General features: G+C 44.3%; 1 protein-coding gene across 1 annotated transcript in view; it reads left to right on the forward strand.

Annotated features, from left to right (window-relative positions):
* capn7 (calpain 7) overlaps window positions 1–22,385 on the forward strand; it is a 70,839-nt gene that overhangs the window by 17,398 nt on the left and 31,056 nt on the right. The window contains exons 5-9 of the mRNA XM_055651040.1: window positions 4,759–4,962; window positions 8,730–8,816; window positions 15,528–15,654; window positions 18,055–18,140; window positions 19,389–19,482. Coding sequence (XP_055507015.1) covers window positions 4,759–4,962; window positions 8,730–8,816; window positions 15,528–15,654; window positions 18,055–18,140; window positions 19,389–19,482 — 598 coding nt within the window. The remainder of the gene's footprint in view (window positions 1–4,758; window positions 4,963–8,729; window positions 8,817–15,527; window positions 15,655–18,054; window positions 18,141–19,388; window positions 19,483–22,385) is intronic.

Below are 22,385 nucleotides of genomic sequence, written 5' to 3' on the forward strand. Positions count from 1 at the left end.
AACTCGGAAAGTTTGGAGTGTAGGCAGGTGGAAGCAGATTCGGGAGGGGAATAAACCTGGGTAATGGGACTGGGATGGATTGGAAAGAAGGGACTGTGCGGTTGGACCGAGATAAATCAGACGGAGAAAGAAAAGGACGTGTAGATTGAAGCGATAGCCAAGAACGCAAACTCCCCCGTCTAGTTCCTCGGGAGAACACTGAAATTTGGCATATCTCCCATTTTACAAACTTTTATAAACTTACTGACAGGTTGCATAATAGTTTGGTTTGGAAACATTTCCAAGATTGCAAGAAATTGCAGAGTTATGGATTTAGCCCAGTCCAATATACAAACCAGACTCCCCGCCAACTACACTTCATGCTGCTTCAGGAAAGTAGCCAACTTTATTGTTCAAGGACATGCTTTTCCAGTAAATAAAACTCCTCCGCATGCCTGGAACCCTCATGCATGTGTGGACTTTATTAAGTCGTCAAAGGCACATTACACGTATCATGTTCAATGTATCAATGACAAATAAATTGAATTGAATTGAATAACATCCCCTCTTTTTTTAAAAGAGAAAAACGTACAGCTGTACAATGTATACGTCTGTCCAAATGAGAAAAGAACACTTTTTCTAATGTACAATTTCCTTTCCTTCTCATCTTATTTACATAAATTTGTTTTATCGTACTTGCAACCTCATAACAATTGATAAGAACTAAATCAATGGGTCGCATATTCTCCAAAATACTTAGGCGGTCTCACAGCTTGACCTGAGCGAGTTCTCACTTTCGTTTATGTTAATGTCCTTGTTTTTGTCAGTTCGCTCAGTAGCTGTTTTCTTTACAGTAGGCGCTGGCTGCTGTTTCAACGCCTGTGTCGCGTTAGGTGTGGTCAGTGTAGTCGATTCGCCCTGGTCTTTGATGGTCTGGCCGTGCTTCACATGTTGACGTGCATCCAGCTCGTCTGGTGGATTTTCGCAGGTCTTGCGGAGATGTAAGCGATTGCGACGGTATATGCCAGATGGGCCCTGAACCACATATGAACGCTGGCGAGAAACGATGGCTTTCTCCCAACTCTTCTTTCCTTGTATGAGGGGTTGCAATCGCACTGTGTCGCCTCATGAAGTGTGGAAAGGTGTTTAGCTGACTTATTGCATTTGTCAGCTTGCTGCTGAACGCGCTGCTTTATGCGTTGATGCACGTACACAAGTCTGGGTTCAAGTAGTCTCGCTGTTGTCGGCAGAAGCGTTCGTTGATTCATGAGGCGCTGAGTGGGACGTACTCAGCCCTTGCGAAGGCGTATTACGATGATCCAACATCGCTAGGTCGGGGTCAGATCGTGATTAGCTGCTTTTCGTCATGATTCGCTTTGCTGTTTTGACGGCTGATTCTGCCTTCCTGTTCGCTTTGCTGTTACCGGGACAGCTCAAAATCCCATTCCCTCGCGAACTGGCGAAATGCGACCGATATGTACTGCGGCCTGTTATCGCTCACAACTTGTGTCAGGCTGCCATAACTCGCAATATGAGCTTTCAACTTGCGAATCATGGTTGGACTGCTCGTGCCTCTCAGCCGGTCTACTTCGACAAAGGTGTTATGGTAGTCTATGGTGACGAGATAATCTTTCCCGTACCATGTAAAGCGATATGTGGCGACTTTCTCCCATGGCCTTGTCGGTATCTCATCACTCATGAGTGTCTCTTTCAGCTGGCTCACCTCATAGGTGTAGCAATATACTGCTTGATGTCGCTACTCATGCCAGGCCAGAATAGGCATTCACGTGCTCGTCACAGGCAGCATTCGACGCCTAGATGTGAAGAGTGTGTCTTTTCTTTCATGTCTCTTAAGCTTATCGGTATGATCATGTGCTCGCCCTTGAAGATCAAACCATCTTAGAATGCGAGCTCATCCCTATAGCTGTAATAAGGCGTGCGCTGCTCTGGTAGCCTTTCTCGTTCACAAGGCCAACCTCTGATGATGACACGTTTCAGCATCTGTACTGTCTTTCGCTGATTCATTGCAAATTTTCTCGAGACGCTCATCTTTAATTGGCAAGTGTGATACCATGTTTACCTCCTCGAATGCTTGCTTTCTGCTCGAAGTACCGCTAACTGCACATGACAGTGTATCCACAAGGTACATGAGCTTCCCCTGAAAGTAGCTGATGTCGAAATCATAGCTCTGTAGGCGGAGTAGCATTCCTTGAAGATGCTTTGACGCTTTCACAAGCGCCTTCTTTGCTATCATTTCCAGTGGCTTGTGATCGCTGATCACGCTGGTGGAACGACCAAATGTATACTGATGGGAACACTCCATTGCAAATACCACGGCGAGCATCTCCTTCTCAATCGAGGCATATCGTGTCAGTTATTGCTCTGCTCGCATACGTGATGGGACGTCCCTTTTGGAGCAAGGCTGCCCCCAGTCCCTTGTTGCTCGTGTCACACTGAATCGTCAGCTCCTCCTTGGGATTGTAGTACGCTAAGATCGGTGCTTCAGATACCATCTGTCTGATGTTAGACATGGCTTTGTCCTGCTCAGCAGACCACTCCCATGCTATGACTGGTCTCGTCAGCAGTCTGATGGGCTCAAGGGTCAGACAGGCTGGGTGGAAAACGGCTCAGGTAGTTGACATACAACTAGCCTCTGCACACCCTGTACATCTGAGGGTGCTGTCATATTGATGACATCTGTAACCTTTTTGGGGTCGGGTTGCAGTCTAGTGTCAGTGATCATATGTCCTAACATGGGTATCTCAGTTGCTCTGAAGACAGACTTGTCCTTATTAAGTTTATGAGTTGCTATACATATCGCTGAAGCAACTGCTCGAGCTTCGAGTCGTGGTCGATGACCGCCTCTTCTATCGTCTGCAACGCAGATCACTCCAGGTAGCCCTTCGAGCACTTGGTGTAATCTTCGCTGGAAGATTTCAGACGATACACTTAAACTGAATGGCAATCGGCACCACCAGTAACGCCCGAAAGGTGTGTTGAACGTTGTCAGATTGCACGGTTCGTCATCGAGTTTCACCCGCCAGAAAGCTGAGCTCATGTCTAGCTTACTGAAGATCTTCGCTTGGTCAAGACCTGGCAAGATGTTCTCAATAACTGGGAGCGGTTAGTGTTCTCGCTTCAGCGCTTTGTTTAGCGGTCGTGGATTGATGGACACTCGGAGATCGCCATTCTTTTTCTCCGCGACCACAAGCTGGCTGACCCAGCTCGGAGATGTGACTCAGCAGTCTTGGCACTCTTGCAGATGTCGATACATCCGTTGAGAGTGAGCTTCCTTTCCTGCCGCAAACGTCTCCTCGTCTGCAACCCAATGCCCAACACAATCTTGTCACGGAGCAAGCTGTCCGTCATTTACTGGCAGAAATTACAGGACTTTGCTCATGTTCTCGGGCTCGCGAGGAACAATTCAAAGTTTTCACCTGCTTCTTGCTGTCTTTTGTTGAAGAGATATCGCTCATACATCTCATTCTTCTCGTCAATGGCGCAGCTCTAAAACGTGCAAATCATCTTGGCCAGTTTTAGGTTCTCCTGGTCGTTGGCGAACACAACTGTGGTAAATCTGGTATGCTGGTGTTTGGCTGTGTAGCTATGCGACCACGATATAGTTTCCCCACATCTGACGGCATGTTTTCCACCAATGACATCACCAATGACATCACGTTCCAGGTACCTACCACCGTCTATAAATTAAAAGAAAACAACTTGCGAGCACATTTCTTTTAAACTTTCCTCCGTTTACCTTAAAGCGCCGCCTTCCAGTCTTTGGCATTACCACCCTGCCGTCTAGCTGCAGTTTCCAAGCCGCCTGCAACCTCGGGACTGGCTGTGGTGCCCAGGTTGCCTGCGAGGCACGGGTCCAGCTGCAGTTCCGTTGTCCGGTCCTGGAGGCCGCTCGCAGCCACCCGAGGTACTGAGTGACTTGCTGGCATGATCCCCGACCCGTCCTTCTCAACGCTCCTGCCCTCACCATAACTTTACCCCTGGTGGCCCAGCCATGCTGACCCGGGCCAGAATCCCCACACGCTGTGGAAGGAACTCTCTGCTCCCCCCCTCCCCCCCAGCAGTGCTGCTCTTTTATAGCCGCTGTACTGAGGGATAGCCAAGTCTATCTTTCTTGGCTAACAATCTAACCTCTGGCCTCCAAGACGCAGGTAAATTTCCGGGCCTTATTTTAGTGTAAAAAAAAAGCGTCTATATTGCCAAGAAATATGGTACATAGTTTGGACATGGGGACTTTTCACTCAACCTGGGTTGCTTTGCAGGCAAAATCTGTCACTGGCAAGTCAAGAACTTACTACCAGTCCCTAATTGCTCTTTAGACAGCAATTGGTCCCATATTTTGAAATGCTGAATTGCTGATAAACTGCTGTTGGAACCTGAGTTCCAGATTTTGATTTGATGCCAAAGAAATAACACAATATTTGTCTAAGGTAGACAAAAATGCTGGGGAAACTCAGCGGGTGAAGCAGCATCTGTGGAGCGAAGGAATAGGTGACATTTCGGATCGAGACCCTTCTCTCGACTCGAAACGTCACCTATTCCTTCGCTCCATAGATGCTGCCTCACACTCTTGAGTTTCAGCAGCATTTTTGTCCAGGTTTGATTTTTCCAGCGTCTGCAGTTCTTTCTTAAACAATATACGTCTAAGATTAGATGATGAAAGAAAACGAGAGATGGTGCTAACATGTACCTATTGTCCGTGTCCTTCAAGGGGATGGATGCCATGAATATGAATAACTGACTCTTTTTTCTGTTCTTTAGAGCTGAAGCACTGAAGGATTCAATGTCCAAAATATCTCAAGAGAAGAAGCATGTTACTGGGAGACCAAATCAGCCAGTTCGAACCTTCCATCCTCTGGGATCGGATTTTTCTCTGAATGATAAACCGCATTTGTCCAGAGTTCAAGGCAATGATTTGTCAAGCCAGGGCCAATTTTATTCGGGAGAAGAAATTGAGGTTTTACGGTAAGAATGCCTTAAAATTGACCGCATGACTCAAGCTCCAGACAATATTGTGAAATGCTTCCCAAAGATGAAATAGAACAAAAGACCTTTCACCTTTTGGCACATAAGAACATCCTAAAATGCATTTTCAGCCAAGATAAATGTTAATGTTTAGGCTCTGATGTCTTGTTGGAAATATGACAAATACTATATTTGAGACTGAGGGCCTGACCCAAAACGATACCTATCCATGTGCTCAGAGGCACTGCCTGACCCACTGAGTTACTCCAGCACTTTGTGTCCTTCTGTAAACCAACATCTGCATGCAAATCCTTATTTATGTTGTGTAAGCTACTTTTAAGTTCAAATAAAAATTGAAAATGCCAGAAATTCTCATCACATCAACATCCTTGCGGCAGGAAATAAAATCATTGGGCCCAATCATGCTGGTGTTAGCTGGCGGTTCCAAAGAAAACCCTGCAACTGTTTCTACATTTCATTATTCTGTGCAATTTGCTCCTGTGACCTTGTATCATTTAGAGCAGGCTTTGGATCAGACTCTCTACTTGTTTGAATGGGGTTTCATGACGTGGCGAGTGGGAAGAAAAGGTTATGTTAGTTCGTCTTTCCTCATTTTCTTAAAGCTTTTAGTCTTTTTACTTTTTAATTTAAATATTTTCAACTATACATAATACTTTTAAAATAAACACATAGGGAATACTGGGATTACTTGGCAGTCAGGCCACATCTGTCAGCAGGGAATCAGAGCTAATTTTTCATGTCGAAGATAACCATATAATAACCATATAACAATAGCACGGAAACAGGCCATCTCGACCCTTCTAGTCCGTGTCAAACACATAATCTCCCCTAGTCCCATATACCTGCGCTCAGACCATAACCTTCCATTCCCTTCCCGTCCATATAACTATCCAATTTATTTTTAAATGATAAAAACGAACCTGCCTCCACCACCTTCACTGGAAGCTCATTCCACACAGCCACCACTCTCTGAGTAAAGAAGTTCCCCCTCATGTTACCCCTAAACTTCAGTCCCTTAATTCTCAAGTTATGTCCCTTGTTTGAATCTTCCCTACTCTCAGTGGGAAAAGCTTTTCCACGTCAACTCTGTCTATCCCTCTCATCATTTTAAAAACCTCTATCAAGTCCCCCCCTTAACCTTCTGCGCTCCAAAGAATAAAGCCCTAACTTGTTCAACCTTTCTCTGTAACTTAGTTGCTGAAACCCAGGCAACATTCTAGTAAATCTCCTCTGTATTCTCTGTATTTTGTTGACATCCTTCCTATAATTAGGCGACCAAAATTGTACACCATACTCCAGAATTGGCCACACCAGTGCCTTGTACAAATTTAACATTATATCCCAACTTCTATACTCAATGCTCTGATTTATAAAGGCCAGCACACCAAAAGCTTTCTTTACCACCCTATCTACATGAGATTCCACTTTCAGGGAACTGTGCACAGTTATTCCCAGATCCCTCTGTTCACCTACATTCTTCAATTCCCTACCATTTACCATGTACGTCCTATTTTGATTTGTCCTGCCAAGATGTAGCACCTCACACTTATCAGCATTAAACTCCATCTGCCATCTTTCAGCCCACTCTTCCAACTGGCATAAATCTCTCTGTAGACTTTGAAACTCTACTTCATTACCCGCAACCCCACCTATCTTAGTATCATCTGCATACTTACTAATCCAATTTACCACACCATCATCCAGATCATTGATGTACATGACAAACAACAGTGGACCCAACACAGATCCCTGAGGCACCCCACTCGTCACTGGCCTCCAACCTGACAAACAACCATCCACCATTACTCTCTGGCATCTCCCATTCAGCCACTGTTGAATCCATCTTGCTATTCCACCATTAATACCCAACCATTGAACCTTCTTAACCAACCTTCCATGAGGAACCTTGTCAAAGGCCTTACTGAAGTCCATATACACAACATCCACTGCTTTACCCTCATCAATTTCCCGAGTAACCTCTTCCAAAAATTCAAGAATATTAGTCAAGCATGACCTTCCAGGCACAAATCCATGTTGACTGTTCCTAATCAGACCCTGTTTATCCAGATGCTTATATATATTATCTCTAAGAAGATGAATGGCCCTGGTTCCTTTTATCCTGTCTGTTTAAAATCTTATCGGGGCATTCAAGAGGCATGGCCAAATGTTTCAGCACTCGCCACTCGAGCCATGCCACACTTAATTGTCTTCTTCACAAAGTGGAGTGGCAGCTCACTATTCCTTTGATCTGGCCACACACTTAACTATCCCCCGCCCCCCCCCCCCCCCCCCCCCCCCCCCCCCCCCCCGCACTCAAGCTAATTACCCCTTGATATTATATTAATATTATTAATTTGCTCCTTTTACCCTATAACCACCCTACCTACTGACGCATAGCCCCCAACTTGCAGTCACATCTAGAGGGGGGGGGGGCGAGCGGGGATAGAGAGTGAGGGCAGAGAGAGAAGGGACAGAGAGAGACAGAGAGAGGGGCAAGAGGGATAGGGGGGTGGAGAGGAGGAGAAGAGGGAAGGTGGGTGAGGGCGAAAGGTGGGGGAGGAGAGAGAGAGGGTGAGAGAGAGGGGGTGCTGAGAGGGGGGTGAGGTGGGGGAGCAGGGAGGGGGGGAGGAAGAGAGTAGGGGGTGTGGAGGGGAGGGAGGAAGGGTGACGGAGGGGGAGGAGAGGAGGGAAGAGAGAAGAGGGGGAGAGGGGGAGAGAGAGGGTGAGAGAGGGGGGGGTGATGATGAGGGGGAGGTGGGGAGCAGGGGGTGGGGGAGGGAAGGGGGTAGGGGTGTGTGGAGGGGAGGGGTGTTTAGGGGAGGGATGGTGGGGGAGGGGATGGATGGGAGGAAAAAGAGAGAGAGAGAGAGAGAGAGAGGAGGGAGAGAAGAGGAGGGGATGGGATGGGGGGAGGGGGAAGAGGAGAGGAGGGGGTGAGGAGAGGGAGGGGGGAGAGAGGGGGGGGGAGGGGGGGGAGAGGAGAGAGAGGGGGGGGAGGGAGAGATAGAAAGAGAGAAGGGGATAGAGAGAGAGAGAGAGAGAGAGAGAGTGCCTTTTTAATTCAACCCAAACAACCATTTGCAGGCAGTGCTCTTTTACTTCAAACTAACTATATTTTCATTGTCAAACCAATTTAAGGGTACTCACAATGCTGTAGACATTTGTTCAGTGTCATTCAGAGCTCAGTGACAGAGACTAATTGACAGAGCTCCAGCTTGCAGAGACTGATTGAGGCACACCACTTCCTGGTTTTATAGTCCCTTCCCCTGCCTCCAGCGGGGGCAGCAGAGAGAATGGGGAATTTAGTAAAAACATTAATATCTCTGTCATATTTCATCGACGGGAAAAATCCTCGGCACATATACTGCGGAGGGGGGGCTCTGAGCGAGGTGGCCAAAAATGACGGCCGTAGGTGGCGGCGTTCTCTGGGAAAACACAGCACAGATCGCCAAAACCGGTCAAGAACAGAGTTTTAGTAATATAGAATTAGTGTTAAAGACATCCCGGTTTGAATGGGCTACAGACACTCAAACTTACAACCTAGATATGCGCTATTCTGCATTGAATTCATCTGCTTTTCATACCAAACAGCTTGAGGTCAGTTACTGATGCAAAAGTGTTTAATTTTGGATGGTACGAAGATTTTTCTGGTATTGTTGCTCTCTATTTAGTTTTTGGTAATGTGAAATTGTAAAACTTTTAAACATTATCTTTTTATTTCATGACCTTTTCTGCGTTTTTTTCAGCAAAACTTCCAAGATTAATGGAATAGAATATGTACCTTTCATGAGTGTGGATCTCAAGGAACGGGTTGCATTTCCAATACCATTCTCGTAAGTTGTAGGCGTAAGTCGTCCCAAACCAGTGTTAGACACCTGAAATTGTTTAACAGACCAGTCTTTGGACTATTAGAGTGATTTCAGTGTGCAAGAGGGCTTTGATGTTAACTGTGGCTAGAATTACGAATTAACAGGTTATAGGAAAAATTAGATTATCAAGCCTTACATTTTTTTGTTATAATTTGCATACATGGTGCTGTAACTACTGCTTGGTGGAGCCGAAACCATTGCTCCTTTACTTTCAAAATGGAGATTAACTATTACATTTTTGGAATCGATCGACTTGTGTGGGAAGAAATAAAGTAAATTTCGGGAGCATTGTGGCACGGTAGGTAATGACGGTGCCTCACTGATCTGGGTTTAATTTGACCTTTCCCTGTGTGGAGTTTGCATGTTCTCGCATGACCATGTTGGTTTCCCCCCAGAGGCTCTGGTATATTCACAAAGACAATTAATCAATTAATTGGTTACTCCAAATTACCCCCAGTTTGTGAGTGGTAGAAGAGTTGAAATTGACTTAAATAGCACCTGAGAGAGAAGGGTTATTGGGATACTGGGGGTGATTTGGAGTAACCAAATAATTGATTAATTGTCCTTGTGAATTGTGGGGAAACCACAGTCTCTGGGGGAAAGCAACGTGGTCATGAAAGAACATGCAAACTCCACACAGAGAAAGGTCAAATGAAACCCGGATCACAAGATCAATGAGGCACTGCGCTACCCAAATTAATTTTTTTTTTTTTTTTAAATTCAGGCAAGGCATGTGAAATTTAATTTGCCTTAATAAATAACTTGGATATCAGATATTCCAGCAGTATTTCAAGTTCAGTTTAGAGATGCAGCGTGGAAATAAATCCTTTGGCCCACCGAGTCCACGTCGATCAGTCTTCACTCGTATACCAGTTCTATTCGACACTCTAGAGACAATCTACAGAGGCTAATTAAACTACAACCCTGCACGTCTTTGGAATGTGGGAGGAAACCGGAGCACCTGGGGGAAACCCACATGGTCACAGGGAGAACGTGCAAACTCTGTATGGACAGAACCCCTAGTCAGGATTGAACCTGGGTCTCTGGCGCTGTAAGGCAGCAACTCCACTGCTGTGCCACTGTGCAACCCAAAGATTATTGAACATGCCAGGAAAGATGGATACATGAGAAACTGCAGATGCTGGAATCTTGACCAATAAATAAAGTGCTAGTGGAACTCTGCGGTTCAAGTGGCATATGTGGAGAAAAATCGATAGATTTTGATATTTAGACTGAAATGTGACTTTTATTTCTCATTCCATAGAAACTGATCTGATGACTGTTTAGGCATTTTCTGTTTAGTGGATAATAATTATAGAAACATAGGAAATAGGTGCAGGAGTAGGCCATTTGGCCCGTTGAGCCAGCACCACCATCCAATATGATCATGGCTTATTCAAAATCAGTACCCCATTGCTGCTTTTACCCCCATGTCCCTTGATTCCATTGGCCCTTGGACAAAATCTAAGTCTTGAAAACGTCCAGTTAATTGGGCTCTACTGCTATCTGTGGCAGAGAATTCCACACTCACAACTCTCTGGGTGACAGTTTTTCCCTGCTCTAAACCCCTTTTTCTTAACTGTGACCCCTGGTTCTGGACTCTCCCAACATCAGGAACATTTTTCCTGCATCCAGCCTGTCCGATCCCTTAAGAATGTCATGTTTCTATAAGATACCCTCTCCTAAATTCCAGTGAATACAAGCCCAGTCGACCCATTCTTTCATCATATATGTCAGTCCTGCTATCTCAGGAATTAACCTGGTGAACCTACGCTTCAATCCCTCAATGGCAAGAATGTCCTTCCTCAAATTAGACCAATACTATAGACAGTACTCCAGGTGCGGTCTCACCAGGGCCCTGTACAACTGCAGTCGGACCTCCTTGCTCCAAAACGCAAATCCTCCCGCAATGAAAGCCTGCTGAACCTGCATGCTTACTTTCAGTGGCTGATGTGCAAGGACACACAGGTCGTTGCACCTTCCCTTTTCTTAATCTGACACCATTCAGGTAATAATCTGCCGCCTTATTCTTGCCACCAAAGTGTATAACCCCACATTTATCTACATTGTACTGCATCTGCCATGCATCTGCCTACTCAGCCAACCTATCCAAGTAACCCTGCAGCCTCATAGCATCCCGCTCACAACTCACACTGCCACCCAGCTTTTATGTCATCCGCAAACTTGGAGATGTTACATTTAATTCCCTCGTCTAATTCGTTTAATATATATTGTAAATAACGTGGGTCCCACCACTGAGCCTTGCGGCATCCACTAGTTACTGCCTGCGAATTCTGAAAAGGACCCGTTAATTCCTACTCTTTGCTTCATGTCTGCCAACCAGTTCTCTATCCATGTTAATACCCAAACCCCCAAAACCATGTGCTCTAATTTTGCACACTAATCTCTTGTGTGGGACTTTGTCAAAGGCTTTTTGAAAGTCCAAATACACCACACCGAATCTTAAATCGTGGAGTACAGAGGCAAATAAATAAATGATGGGTCTTTGTCCCAAACATTATGGAGGGCAATGTGACTACTGCACCTCTGCTACACGCATCTGTTTGATGCTATCCCCAACCTCCCTACTGCTGTTTGGTGATCAATGCACAACTCCAATAAGCGTTTTCTACCCATAGAGATTCTACAGCATCCAAGGTAATGTCTCTCCTTACTATTGCATTAATCTCCTCTTTAACCAGCAATGCCACCGTACCTCCTCTTCCTTTCTGTCTATCCTTCCTGAATATTGAATACCCCTGCATATTGAGCTCCCAGCTTTGGTCGCCCTGGAGCCATGTATCTGTAAACCCAACTATATTATAGCTGTTCAGATTCAGATTCAATTTTAATTGTCATTGTCAGTGTACAGTACAGACACAACGAAATGCATTTAGCATCTCCCTTGAAGAGCGACATAGCAAACGATTTGAATAAAAAAAAAATAATAAGTGTCCGGGGGGGGGGGGGGGGGTGGTGATTGGCAGTCATCGAGGTACGTTGTTTAGTAGAGTGACAGCCGCCGGAAAGAAGCTGTTCCTCGACCTGCTGGTTCGGCAACGGAGAGACCTGTAGCGCCTCCCGGATGGTAGGAGGGTAAACAGTCCATGGTTGGGGTGAGAGCAGTCCTTGGCGATGCTGAGCGCCCTCCGCAGACAGCGCTTGCTTTGGACAGACTCAATGGAGGGGAGCGTGGAACCGGTGATGCGTTGGGCAATTTTCACCACCCTCTGCAATGCCTTCCGGTCGGAGACAGAGCAGTTGCCATACCATACTGTGATGCAGTTGGTAAGGATGCTCTCGATGGTGCAGCGGTAGAAGTTCACTAACAACTAATGATACTGCTGAGTGGCATGCTAAACCATTTCAAAGCCGAAAGCTTTTGTAGGTATTCCTGTTATGTAGGGAGTGTAGATATAATTTGCACATAATACGTTTTATAACCACAGCAACCAAAGTAAAGAAACCAGTTTTGGCCATATCAGTTGACATTTAAATATTGGCCAAGGAAATTTTTTTTTAATTTTTTTTTAAACATGTCAGCCAAGTTTCACATCCAGCGGTAATTTAATGTCTTGCCTTTCAAAGAATGATGCCTCTGACAGTGCAGTGCAGCACAAAATTGTTCTCCTCTTTCAATGCTGTCAGACTAGATTGTGTTGCTAAGATTCCTGAAGAGAGATTAGTTTAGTTTATTGTCAGGTACCGAGGTACAGTGAAAAGCTTTTGTTGCATGCTATCCAGTCAGCAAAAAGACAATACATGATTACAATCAAGCCATTCACGGTGTACAGATGCAGGAAAAAGGGAATAGTGTTTAGTGTACGGTGAGTAAGGTCTGATTTAGATAGTCTGCGGGCCTCCATTGAGATAGATGGTTGCTGAGGACCGCTTTCTAGTTGTTGATTATGATGGTCCATCTGCCTGATAACAGCAGGGAAGAAAATGTCCCTCTATCTGAAGGTTTACGTTTTCACACTTCTATTCCTCTTGCCTGGAGCCATGGAAAGAGCGTTCACGTCGCAGCCCTGTTTCCACCAATCTTTCCACCGCCACGCACAAGAGGCACAAGATGCCATTGTATGCAGATGCTGACAAGTGTGTTCAGCTCTGGCTGAACAATTTATAATCTTGCGATGTGGACTCGATAAGAAGAAAACCTCTTGCCTGTTGGAGGAGGGAAGAAGAGAGAGTGTCCGAGGTGGGACTTGTCCTTGATTATGCTGGTGGCTTTGCTGAGGCATCGTGAATTGTAGATGGAATCAATGGAAGAGAGGTTCTTATGTGTGATGGTCTGGGCTGCACCCACAATCCTCTGCAATTTCTAATGAGCCTACAATTTGACAGACATGCATGCAACAACAGCCCTGGTGTTTTAAGAAAAAAAAAGAATGCCAAACAAATACAACTTTTCTATTTGGCGTTTAATTTCATTTTGATGGATTATGTATTTTTATTAATACAGGGACTAATTCGTGGAAAGGGCAATTTGATTCAAATGTCCCATTTTATTTAAAGCAAGTCCTGTTCTTAATGTTACAGTCCATTCCCCCCCAGAGCTGTTAAACACCACATGCTCCGTCTCCAGGGATACTTGTGCATGAGCACATCTCCACAAGATGGTCAGGACAAATGAACTCTTTAAACCCGATACAATAATAAGCGATAACGCTGTTGTAAGATGGTGGGAAGAGTTTAGTTTATTCTCACTTGAGCCTAGTTTACTGTGACATGTACCGAGGTAGAAGACATAAATAATCTGCCGGAAATAGCAAGGGACCGTGGGTCAAAGGAGTTGGAGGAATTGAGTGAAATCCAGGTTAGTCGGGAACTGGTGTTGGGTAAATTGAATGGATTAAAGGCCGATAAATCCCCAGGGCCAGGTAGGCTGCATCCCAGAGTACTTAAGGAAGTAGCTCCAGAAATAGTGGATGCATTAGTAATAATCTTTCAAAACCTTTAGATTCTGGAGTAGTTCCTGAGGATTGGCGGGTAGCAAACGTAACCCCACTTTTTAAGAGGGAGGGAGAGAGAAAAGGGGGAATTACAGACCAGTTAGTCTAACAGTGGGGAAACTGCTAGAGTCAGTTATTAAAGATGGGATAGCAGCACATTTGGAAAGTGGTGAAATCATTGGACCAAGTCAGCATGGATTTACGAAAGGTAAATCATGTCTGATGAATCTTATAGAATTTTTCGAGGATGTAACTAGTAGCGTGGATAGGGGAGAACCAGTGGATGTGGTGTATCTGGACTTCCAGAAGGCTTTCGACAAGGTCCCACATAAGAGATTAGTATACAAACTTAAAGCACATGGCATTGGGGGTTCAGTATTGATGTGGATAGAGAACTGGCTGGCAAACAGGAAGCAAAGAGTAGGAGTAAACAGGTCCTTTTCACAATGGCAGGCAGTGACTAGTGGGGTACCGCAAGGCTCAGTGCTGGGACCCCAGCTATTTACAATATATATTAATGATCTGGATGAGGGAATTCAAGGCAATATCTCCAAGTTTGCGGATGACATTAAGCTGGGGGGCAGTGTTAGCTGTGAGGAGGATGCTAGGAGACTGCAAGGTGACTTCGATAGGCTGGGTGAGTGGGCAAATGTTTGGCAGATGCAGTATAATGTGGATAAATGTGAGGTTATTCATTTTGGTGGCAAAAACAGGAAAGCAGACTATTATCTAAATGGTGGCCGACTAGGAAAAGGGGAGATGCAGCGAGACCTGGGTGTCATGGTACACCAGTCATTGAAAGTAGGCATGCATGTGCAGCAGGCAGTGAAGAAAGCGAATGGTATGTTAGCTTTCATAGCAAACGGATTTGAATATAGGAGCAGGGAAGTTCTACTGCAGTTGTACAGGGTCTTGGTGAGACCACACCTGGAGTATTGCGTACAGTTTTGGTCTCCAAATCTGAGGAAGGACATTATTGCCATAGAGGGAGTGCAGAATAAGGTTCACCAGACTGATTCCTGGAATGTCAGGATTGTCTTATGAAGAAAGACTGGATAGACTTGGTTTATACTCTCTAGAATTTAGGAGATTGAGAGGGGATCTTATAGAAACTTACAAAATTCTTAAGGGGTTGGACAGGCTAGATGCAGGAAGATTGCTCCCAATGTTGGGGAAGTCCAGGACAAGGGGTCACAGCTTAAGGATAAGGGGGAAATCCTTTAAAACCGAGATGAGAAGAACTTTTTTCACAGAGAGTGGTGAATCTCTGGAACTCTCTGCCACAGAGGGTAGTCGAGGCCAGTTCATTGGCTATATTTAAGAGGGAGTTAGATGTGGCCCTTGTGGCTAAGGGGATCAGAGGGTATGGAGAGAAGGCAGGTACGGGATACTGAGTTGGATGATCAGCCATGATCATATTGAATGGCGGTGCAGGCTCGAAGGGCCGAATGGCCTACTCCTGCACCTAATTTCTATGTTTCTATGTACAGTGAAAAGCTCCTGTTGCGTGCTAAACAGTCAGTGGAAAGATGTCTTCCGCTGAATGGTTAGCATGCAACAAACCTCGCCACGTGACGATAAACTAATCTCAAGCTTCCGTCTCTCAATAGTATTGGTAAAATCTTGTCTTGATATCAGTATGATCCTTTAGTCATGAACCTTTAATACAGTCCACTCAAGAAGATGTGCTGCTTTTAAAAACCCTCTTTTCCTTACCTAGGGACCGTGCTGGCAAATTAGTATTGTCACCAAAACAGGAAGCATTGTTTTCAAGGTGGGTCCGGCCAGATGACCTCAGCAACAACCCTACAATGATCTACACTGTGTCTAGTTTAAGTATAAAACAGGTCAGTCTTTTAAGATCAGATCTGTCTGCTTGTAGTTAATGCAAAAGTTAAAGTCAAAGCACATCAGCTATTAACATTTGGCGTATTTCTCACAGAGCGGTTCTATGAAGGCAGAAAATTCTCTCCTTCCAAGTCAATCCAACACCTGAAAGCAGTTTGATAAATTTTGTTAAGCGATGATTTTAAATAATATGGAACAACGAGCAGATTGTTAAATTAAATATTAATTTAATGGCAGGGCGATATTAAATGACACATGGAGTTCAGTACAGCAAATCTGAGAGTTTAGCAATATCAGTTTTCAGCTGGTTTTCATGTGCGATGATGTTATGCATGGATGATTCCAATGGTTTATAGTTTTAATGCCAATTCTGGAAGAGCATTTGCCAAAATCCACACATACAGATGCACAACCTTTTATCCGAAAGCCTTGGAACCAGACACTTCTCGGATTTCGGAAATGGCCTACTCCTGCACCTATTTTCTATGTTTCTATGTTTCTAACACACTTCAAGGATACTGAACATAAACGCTTTGGTTTATTCGTTCACCATTCCTTTACATCCTGGAAACATATGTACTCTGACCTTTCTGCTTCATAGTAACATGTGATACATTTAAATATGACCATAGTTACCTTGACATCCCTCCCTTATCAAACAAAAACGATATCCGCATCATCATAATGTAAATTGACCATTCCAACACTATTTAGGATATGGCATTTGTTACATTGATAACGAGCCATTTTCACATGTCAATACATCTCATAATCTTAGTATCTTTTGGGTGGTGTTCTCTGACGTTTTGGTCTGACCACTGCCTCTGTCTGCGCTGATACTGGCTTCTGATCTGTCATGTCCTGTTCCACCAGTTCACCATCTTGATTCTGGCTTTACATAGTCTCCTCCTCAGATTCGTGCTTTGATTTAATAGTCTTGAGTCGGATCCCCTACAGTCTTTAACAATAACATTGCTACCACGTCACGTGTCTACTATAATGTCTGTTTCCAATTCTCTAATTCACACCAGCACCTTTGCATGCTTATTGTTACTGATTCATAGTAACAATGACAGGATATGCTTTTGCTAAAAGCATATCCTGCATCCATCCTTGTTTCGTCACGTTTATACTCACTCGAACACTCATCAACTTGACGTAAATTTTGATAGTACAGGTGCACAATCTTTTATCCGAAAGCCTTGGGACCAGACACTTCTCCGATTTCGGAATTTTTTCAAATTTCGGAATGGAAGATTTTTAGCGTAGATTAGGTAGGTAGCGCGGGCGGCTTGAAAAGTCTGGAGTGGCTGCCTCCTCCCCGGAGACCGGGGAATCATTGTAAATCATTGCTTAAATGTTAGTCAGTTAGTTTGGAGGGATTTTATGTGGTGGGGGGGTTATGAAGGGGGAAACTTTAATTCTTAGTCCCCTACCTGGTCGGAGAGGCGGGGAGCGGGCAATGCCTTACCGGGTCGCCGTGCAGTAAGCTCCGGAGCGCTGTGGCCGCCGACTCCCAACATAGCGGAGCTGGGGGCTGCGGGCATCCGGCCGCGGGTGGCATCGGTTGGAGCTCCGACCCCAGCAACTCTACCCCTGGCTGCGCGGCGCTCCAAATCCAGCGTCGCCTGCGGTCGGATGCCCGCAGCCCCAGCTCCGCGATGTTGGGAATCGGCGGCGTCGCAGGGCTGGGATACCAGCGGGGAGTGGGCCATGCCTTACCGGGTCGCCGTGCGGTAAACTCCAGAGCGCTGTGGCCGCCTTAACAGAACGAACTAACTAACTGACTAACATTTAAGCAATGATTTACAGATGTTTAAGTGTCTTCCCGGTCTCTGGGGAGGAGGCAGCCGCTACAGTAGTACAGACCTGGGTTGACCATGGGTCGTTTCGGGTCAAGTTTGGCGCCAACCGCGAGCTTTGGTGTGCAGTCGACATCCTGGAAAAAATGGCCGGTTTTCGGAGCTTTTCGGTTTCCGGAACTCCGGATAAAAGGTTATGCACCTGTACAGCATTGACTGCTGCCCCCTGCAGCACATGTTTGGGAAAACATCTAAAATCTGTCTGTCGGAAGGAACTGCAGATGCTGGTTTAAACTAAAGATGGATGCAAAAAGCTGGAGTAACTCAGTGGGTCAGGTAGCATCTCTGGTGAAAAGGAATAGGTGACTTTTCCCTAGACACATCTTCAGACCAGTCGGGACCCATCTTCAGACCCGACCCGAAACGTCACCTATTCCTTTCTCCAGAGATGCTGCCTGACCCTTTGAGTTACTGCAACTTTTTATGTCTAAACAATGTCTGTCTTGATTAAAGTGTTTTACAATTATGCTCAACCACAGTAGCAGATCTTTTGTTATTGACAATTCTAAGAGATATTTTAAATGGTCTCTTTTCCAGACTGTGGTATCGGACTGTTCGTTCGTGGCCTCGCTTGCTATTGGTGCTGCATATGAAAGACGTTACAATAAAAAATTAATCACAAGGTTTCGTTAATTTACTTTAAACTTGTATAGATCTCTCACAAGCGATGTTGTATCATACAACACGACAACACAGGAGTGGGCCCTTCAGCCTACAATGTTTGCGTCAAACATGATGCCATGTTAAACTGATCTTATCTGCCTGTATATGATCCATATTCCTCTATTCCCAGCACTTCCATATGCCTATCCAAAAGCCTCTTAAATGCCACTATCAAATCTACCTCCACCACTGCCCCAGGCACTGCATTCCAGGCCCTACCATTCTACATGTGAAAAAAACCAAACGTACTCTGCACATCTCCATTAATCTCCCTCTCACCTTATAGCTATGCTCTCATGTTGGGCATTTCCACCCTGTGGGGGGGGGGGGGGGGGGAAGGTCCTGACTGTCTATCCTATCTATGTCTTTTATAATTTTATATACTTCTACCAAGTCTCCCCTCGACCTCCGACATTCCAGAGAAAACTGTCCAAGTTTATCCAACCTCTCCCGGTAGCTGAAACCCTCTACTCCAGGCAGGGTTCTGGTCAGCCTCCCATGCACCCTCTCCTAAGCCTCTACATCTTCCCTGTAATGGGGTGACCAGAACTGCAGGCAATACTTCAAATGAGGCCTAACCCAAATCTTTTAGAGCTGCATCATGACTTTCCGATGTGTCCCAACATCTGCTCTGGCAGATCGGTATCATTTTGTATGTTAGTTACTTTCGAACATCTTAAGTTTTGTAATGGCTTAAGATTTTAGTATATTTTGTATCATGAATTTTATGTTAATATATTAAAGAATGCATATTCCTGAGCTCAGGGACGTGGTGTCCTTTTTAAGAATTGCCCTTGTGCACATCAGAGAAAGTTAGAAGGCAAAGCTCTTTTTAATAAACCATTTTTAATGGTTTGGAGGCATAATAATATAGTTAATGGTACTCGACAGAACTATAATGTGCCCTTGTACCTGCTGTCTTGTACTTTCTAGATGCCTGACTTTATCTGTGGGATTTAATGGCTATCATAAACCGATGTCTCGGAGAGAGACAAATTGGCAAGACTTACTCCTGTCTGCTCTTAAATCCCTGATAATTTCAGAGTTGTATTTGCAGAGGTGTTAGTGACAATTAACTATGTTCCCCTCGGGCTGGGATTTTAAATGGTTGAAAAAGTGAATGGAAAAAGGGAAGATTGGGGAGTTGAACATTTGCAAATGTTACATTCTACATTCAGTACATTTTATCTTTATGATTTGATTTGCAGCATTATTTATCCTCAGAATAGAAAAGGAGAACCAGAGTATAATCCTTGTGGGAAATACATGGTAAAACTTCACATCAATGGTGTTCCCAGAAAGGTAAGCCCGTCTCCTCATTCTTCATCATTGAAGTCTTATAGGTTATTGTTTTATCTCTAACGTCTGCCAGTTTTCTTCCACCCTATCCATATTAGTTTAACGGCATCATATTTGGCACGGTCATTGGGGGTCAAAAAGCCTGTTCCTGTGCTGTATTGATCTAAGTCTTTTTTTCATAATTAGAATGCCCCACTTGGTGTGCTTAAGCATTTTGTCTAATTAGCGGTTTTTTTTACTCAAAGGTAGACTCTGGGTCAAATAACCTACAACACAGGATTTTGGGGAATTGATACAAAATAAGTAGAGCTATTCCCATCCCCACCCCTTCCCAAGACATTGATTAAAATCAGCAAACTCAGCACCTGTGATGAAAATCAAAATGAATTCCGGAAATCCAGATCAGCAGGTTCGGCAGCAACTGTGATTTGTCTCTGGGGAGAGGGCATTCTTCTTATATAGTTGCATATAATGTATTTGTAACAAACACAAGATATATTCTAAATAAAGTATATAGTTGAGTTTAATTTACATTTCACGAGAGATTTAAAGCCAAGTTTAATTTGTGATCAAATTGAACAAATTATTATTATTATTATTAAAGCTTTATTTCAGACACAGGTCCATATACACATCAAACAGTACAAAGAATTACAAAGATACATTAAGAAATTGCATATTAGCCTAAAATATATATAAGCTATTGCACCAATGCCATCTTAGCCTAGAAGTGAATCTATAGCAGCTTTTCAGAGGGCTGACTAAGCCTTCAATTATGTGGTTCTCTGACTTGTCCAGGCGACACATAAAACTAAACATCAGCTGTCTTAAGAGTGCCTCACAGGTTGGCACTCTAGTGGACACAAACAATTGACTGGCACTATGCCACCTAGGGACACGAAGTAGCAACCTCATTGCATCATTGTATGCTACCTTAAGCCTCTGCATACTCTTTTTCTTATACTTAGACCACAATTGAGCAGTATATAACGGTGTGATGTAGGTTCTGAACAGGGAACACTTCACATGGTCAGAGCACATATAAAACTTCCTTATAAGCATGTTGGCTTGAAGATAAATTTTACAGCGCTGTCGGTAGAGGTCTTTGTCATCCTTCCAGTCATCAGATATGACATGACCTAAGTATTTAATTTCCTCACACACTACAAGAGGACTGTCTGACAAATAAAAGGTCGGAAAAATGATTCCCTGTCCTCAGCGCTTCTAACCACCATTATGCGGCTTTTCTTAGCGTTATACTTTATGTCATAATCAAGGCCATACTGAGAGCACACCTTCAACATCTGCTGCAGCCCAGCACTATATGGACAGAGCAGGACCAGGTCGTCTGCATACATCAGATGATTAACAATAGTGTTGCCCACAAGACAGCCTGTAAATATCAGTTACTCGCGAAGTTAAATATTTACATTTGTCTGTTTAAGGGTTCTTGTGGGAAATACATTTGTATATAGTTCTGAGTTTAATTTACAGCTCACTAGAGATTTAAAGCCAAGTTTATTTTGTGATCAAATTTAACAAAAGTCAGTTATTCGAAAAATGAAATTATATCTACATTTGCCGAGTTGAGGGTTCTTCTTAAGTTAGAACATGGAAAATAGAACAGCACAGCACAGGAACAGGCCTTTGGGCAATGATGTCTGTGCTGATCATGATGCCAATTTAAAGTGCACATCTGTCTGCACGTGGTCGATATCCTTCGTTTCCCTGCTTGATCATGTGCCCATCTAAATACCTCTTAAAAGTGGCTACCCATACTTTTGGATTTTCCCCACCTCCCTGGCAGCACGTTCCAGGCATCTAGTGCTTCTACAGCCATTTTGAATCCAATCCACCAATTCCCTTGGAGTCTGCATCCTGGGGGCATGAACATCGAATTCTCCCAATTTTGTTAGTCCTTGCTGTCTCCTCCCCTTCCTCAGTCCCCCTGCTGTCTCCTCCCATCCCCCAGCCTTCGGGCTCCTCCTCCTTTTTCCTTTCTAGTTCCTGCCCACCCCCGCCCCCGATCAGTCTGAAGAAGGGTTTCGGCCCGAAACGTTGCCTATTTCCTTCGCTCCATAGATGCTGCTGCACCCGCTGAGTTTCTCCAGCTTTTTTGTGTACCCTTGGATCCTATGTACTTTAATCTTTTGGATCAGCCATCCAAGAGAGGGCTTATCAAATGTTTTTGCAAATGTCTTGTGCTCAGCATCCACTGCCTATTTACATCAATCATCTTTGTCAAAAGCAAACTCAACCCAATTTGTGAAACATGGCATCATGTACCCAGAAACCATGCTGACTCTCCCGAACAAGTATTTGCTTTTCCAGAGAGTAGATCGTATCCCGAAGGATCTTCAATAATTTCCCTACCACTGATGCACCAGCAACTAATCTTTAATGTCTGGGTATCTTTATGATTATATATCAGGAATCGTGCATCTGAATCAATTATTTGATAATTAAATAACCCAGCTGCAGGCAGTTCCACTCAATCATCTAAGTTCAGTGATGAGGGTTATAGTTAGTGCTGAAGATGATCAGTTTAGCTGCTAGAGATAATTGTTAGCTGGGTGAGACTGTCTGCCACACATCCACACAAGCAACTGATTTGCATCTCTTCTGTACCTGGTTTCCTTATCAACAGGGCTGTTTTTTCAATTGTTATTGTTCAGTAGGGGTAGATGAACATAGAGGGCAGTGGATGAGCTATCTAATGGAGCCAGATGTTATTTTGTGCACCACTTCCACCTGTGTGTGACCATTGCATGATCTGGTGATTATACTCGCTAGTTTATAACCTTAACACAACAATGTGAATCCAGTCACCTGTTTATGAGCATTGCACATCTATGGGGTGGAATTGTCATGTTTAAAATCATTGAGTGACTGCTGTTCATGCTTAT

The sequence above is a fragment of the Leucoraja erinacea genome, chromosome 2, assembly GCF_028641065.1.
Source record: "Leucoraja erinacea ecotype New England chromosome 2, Leri_hhj_1, whole genome shotgun sequence".
In the NCBI taxonomy this organism is placed as follows: Eukaryota; Metazoa; Chordata; class Chondrichthyes; order Rajiformes; family Rajidae; genus Leucoraja; species Leucoraja erinaceus.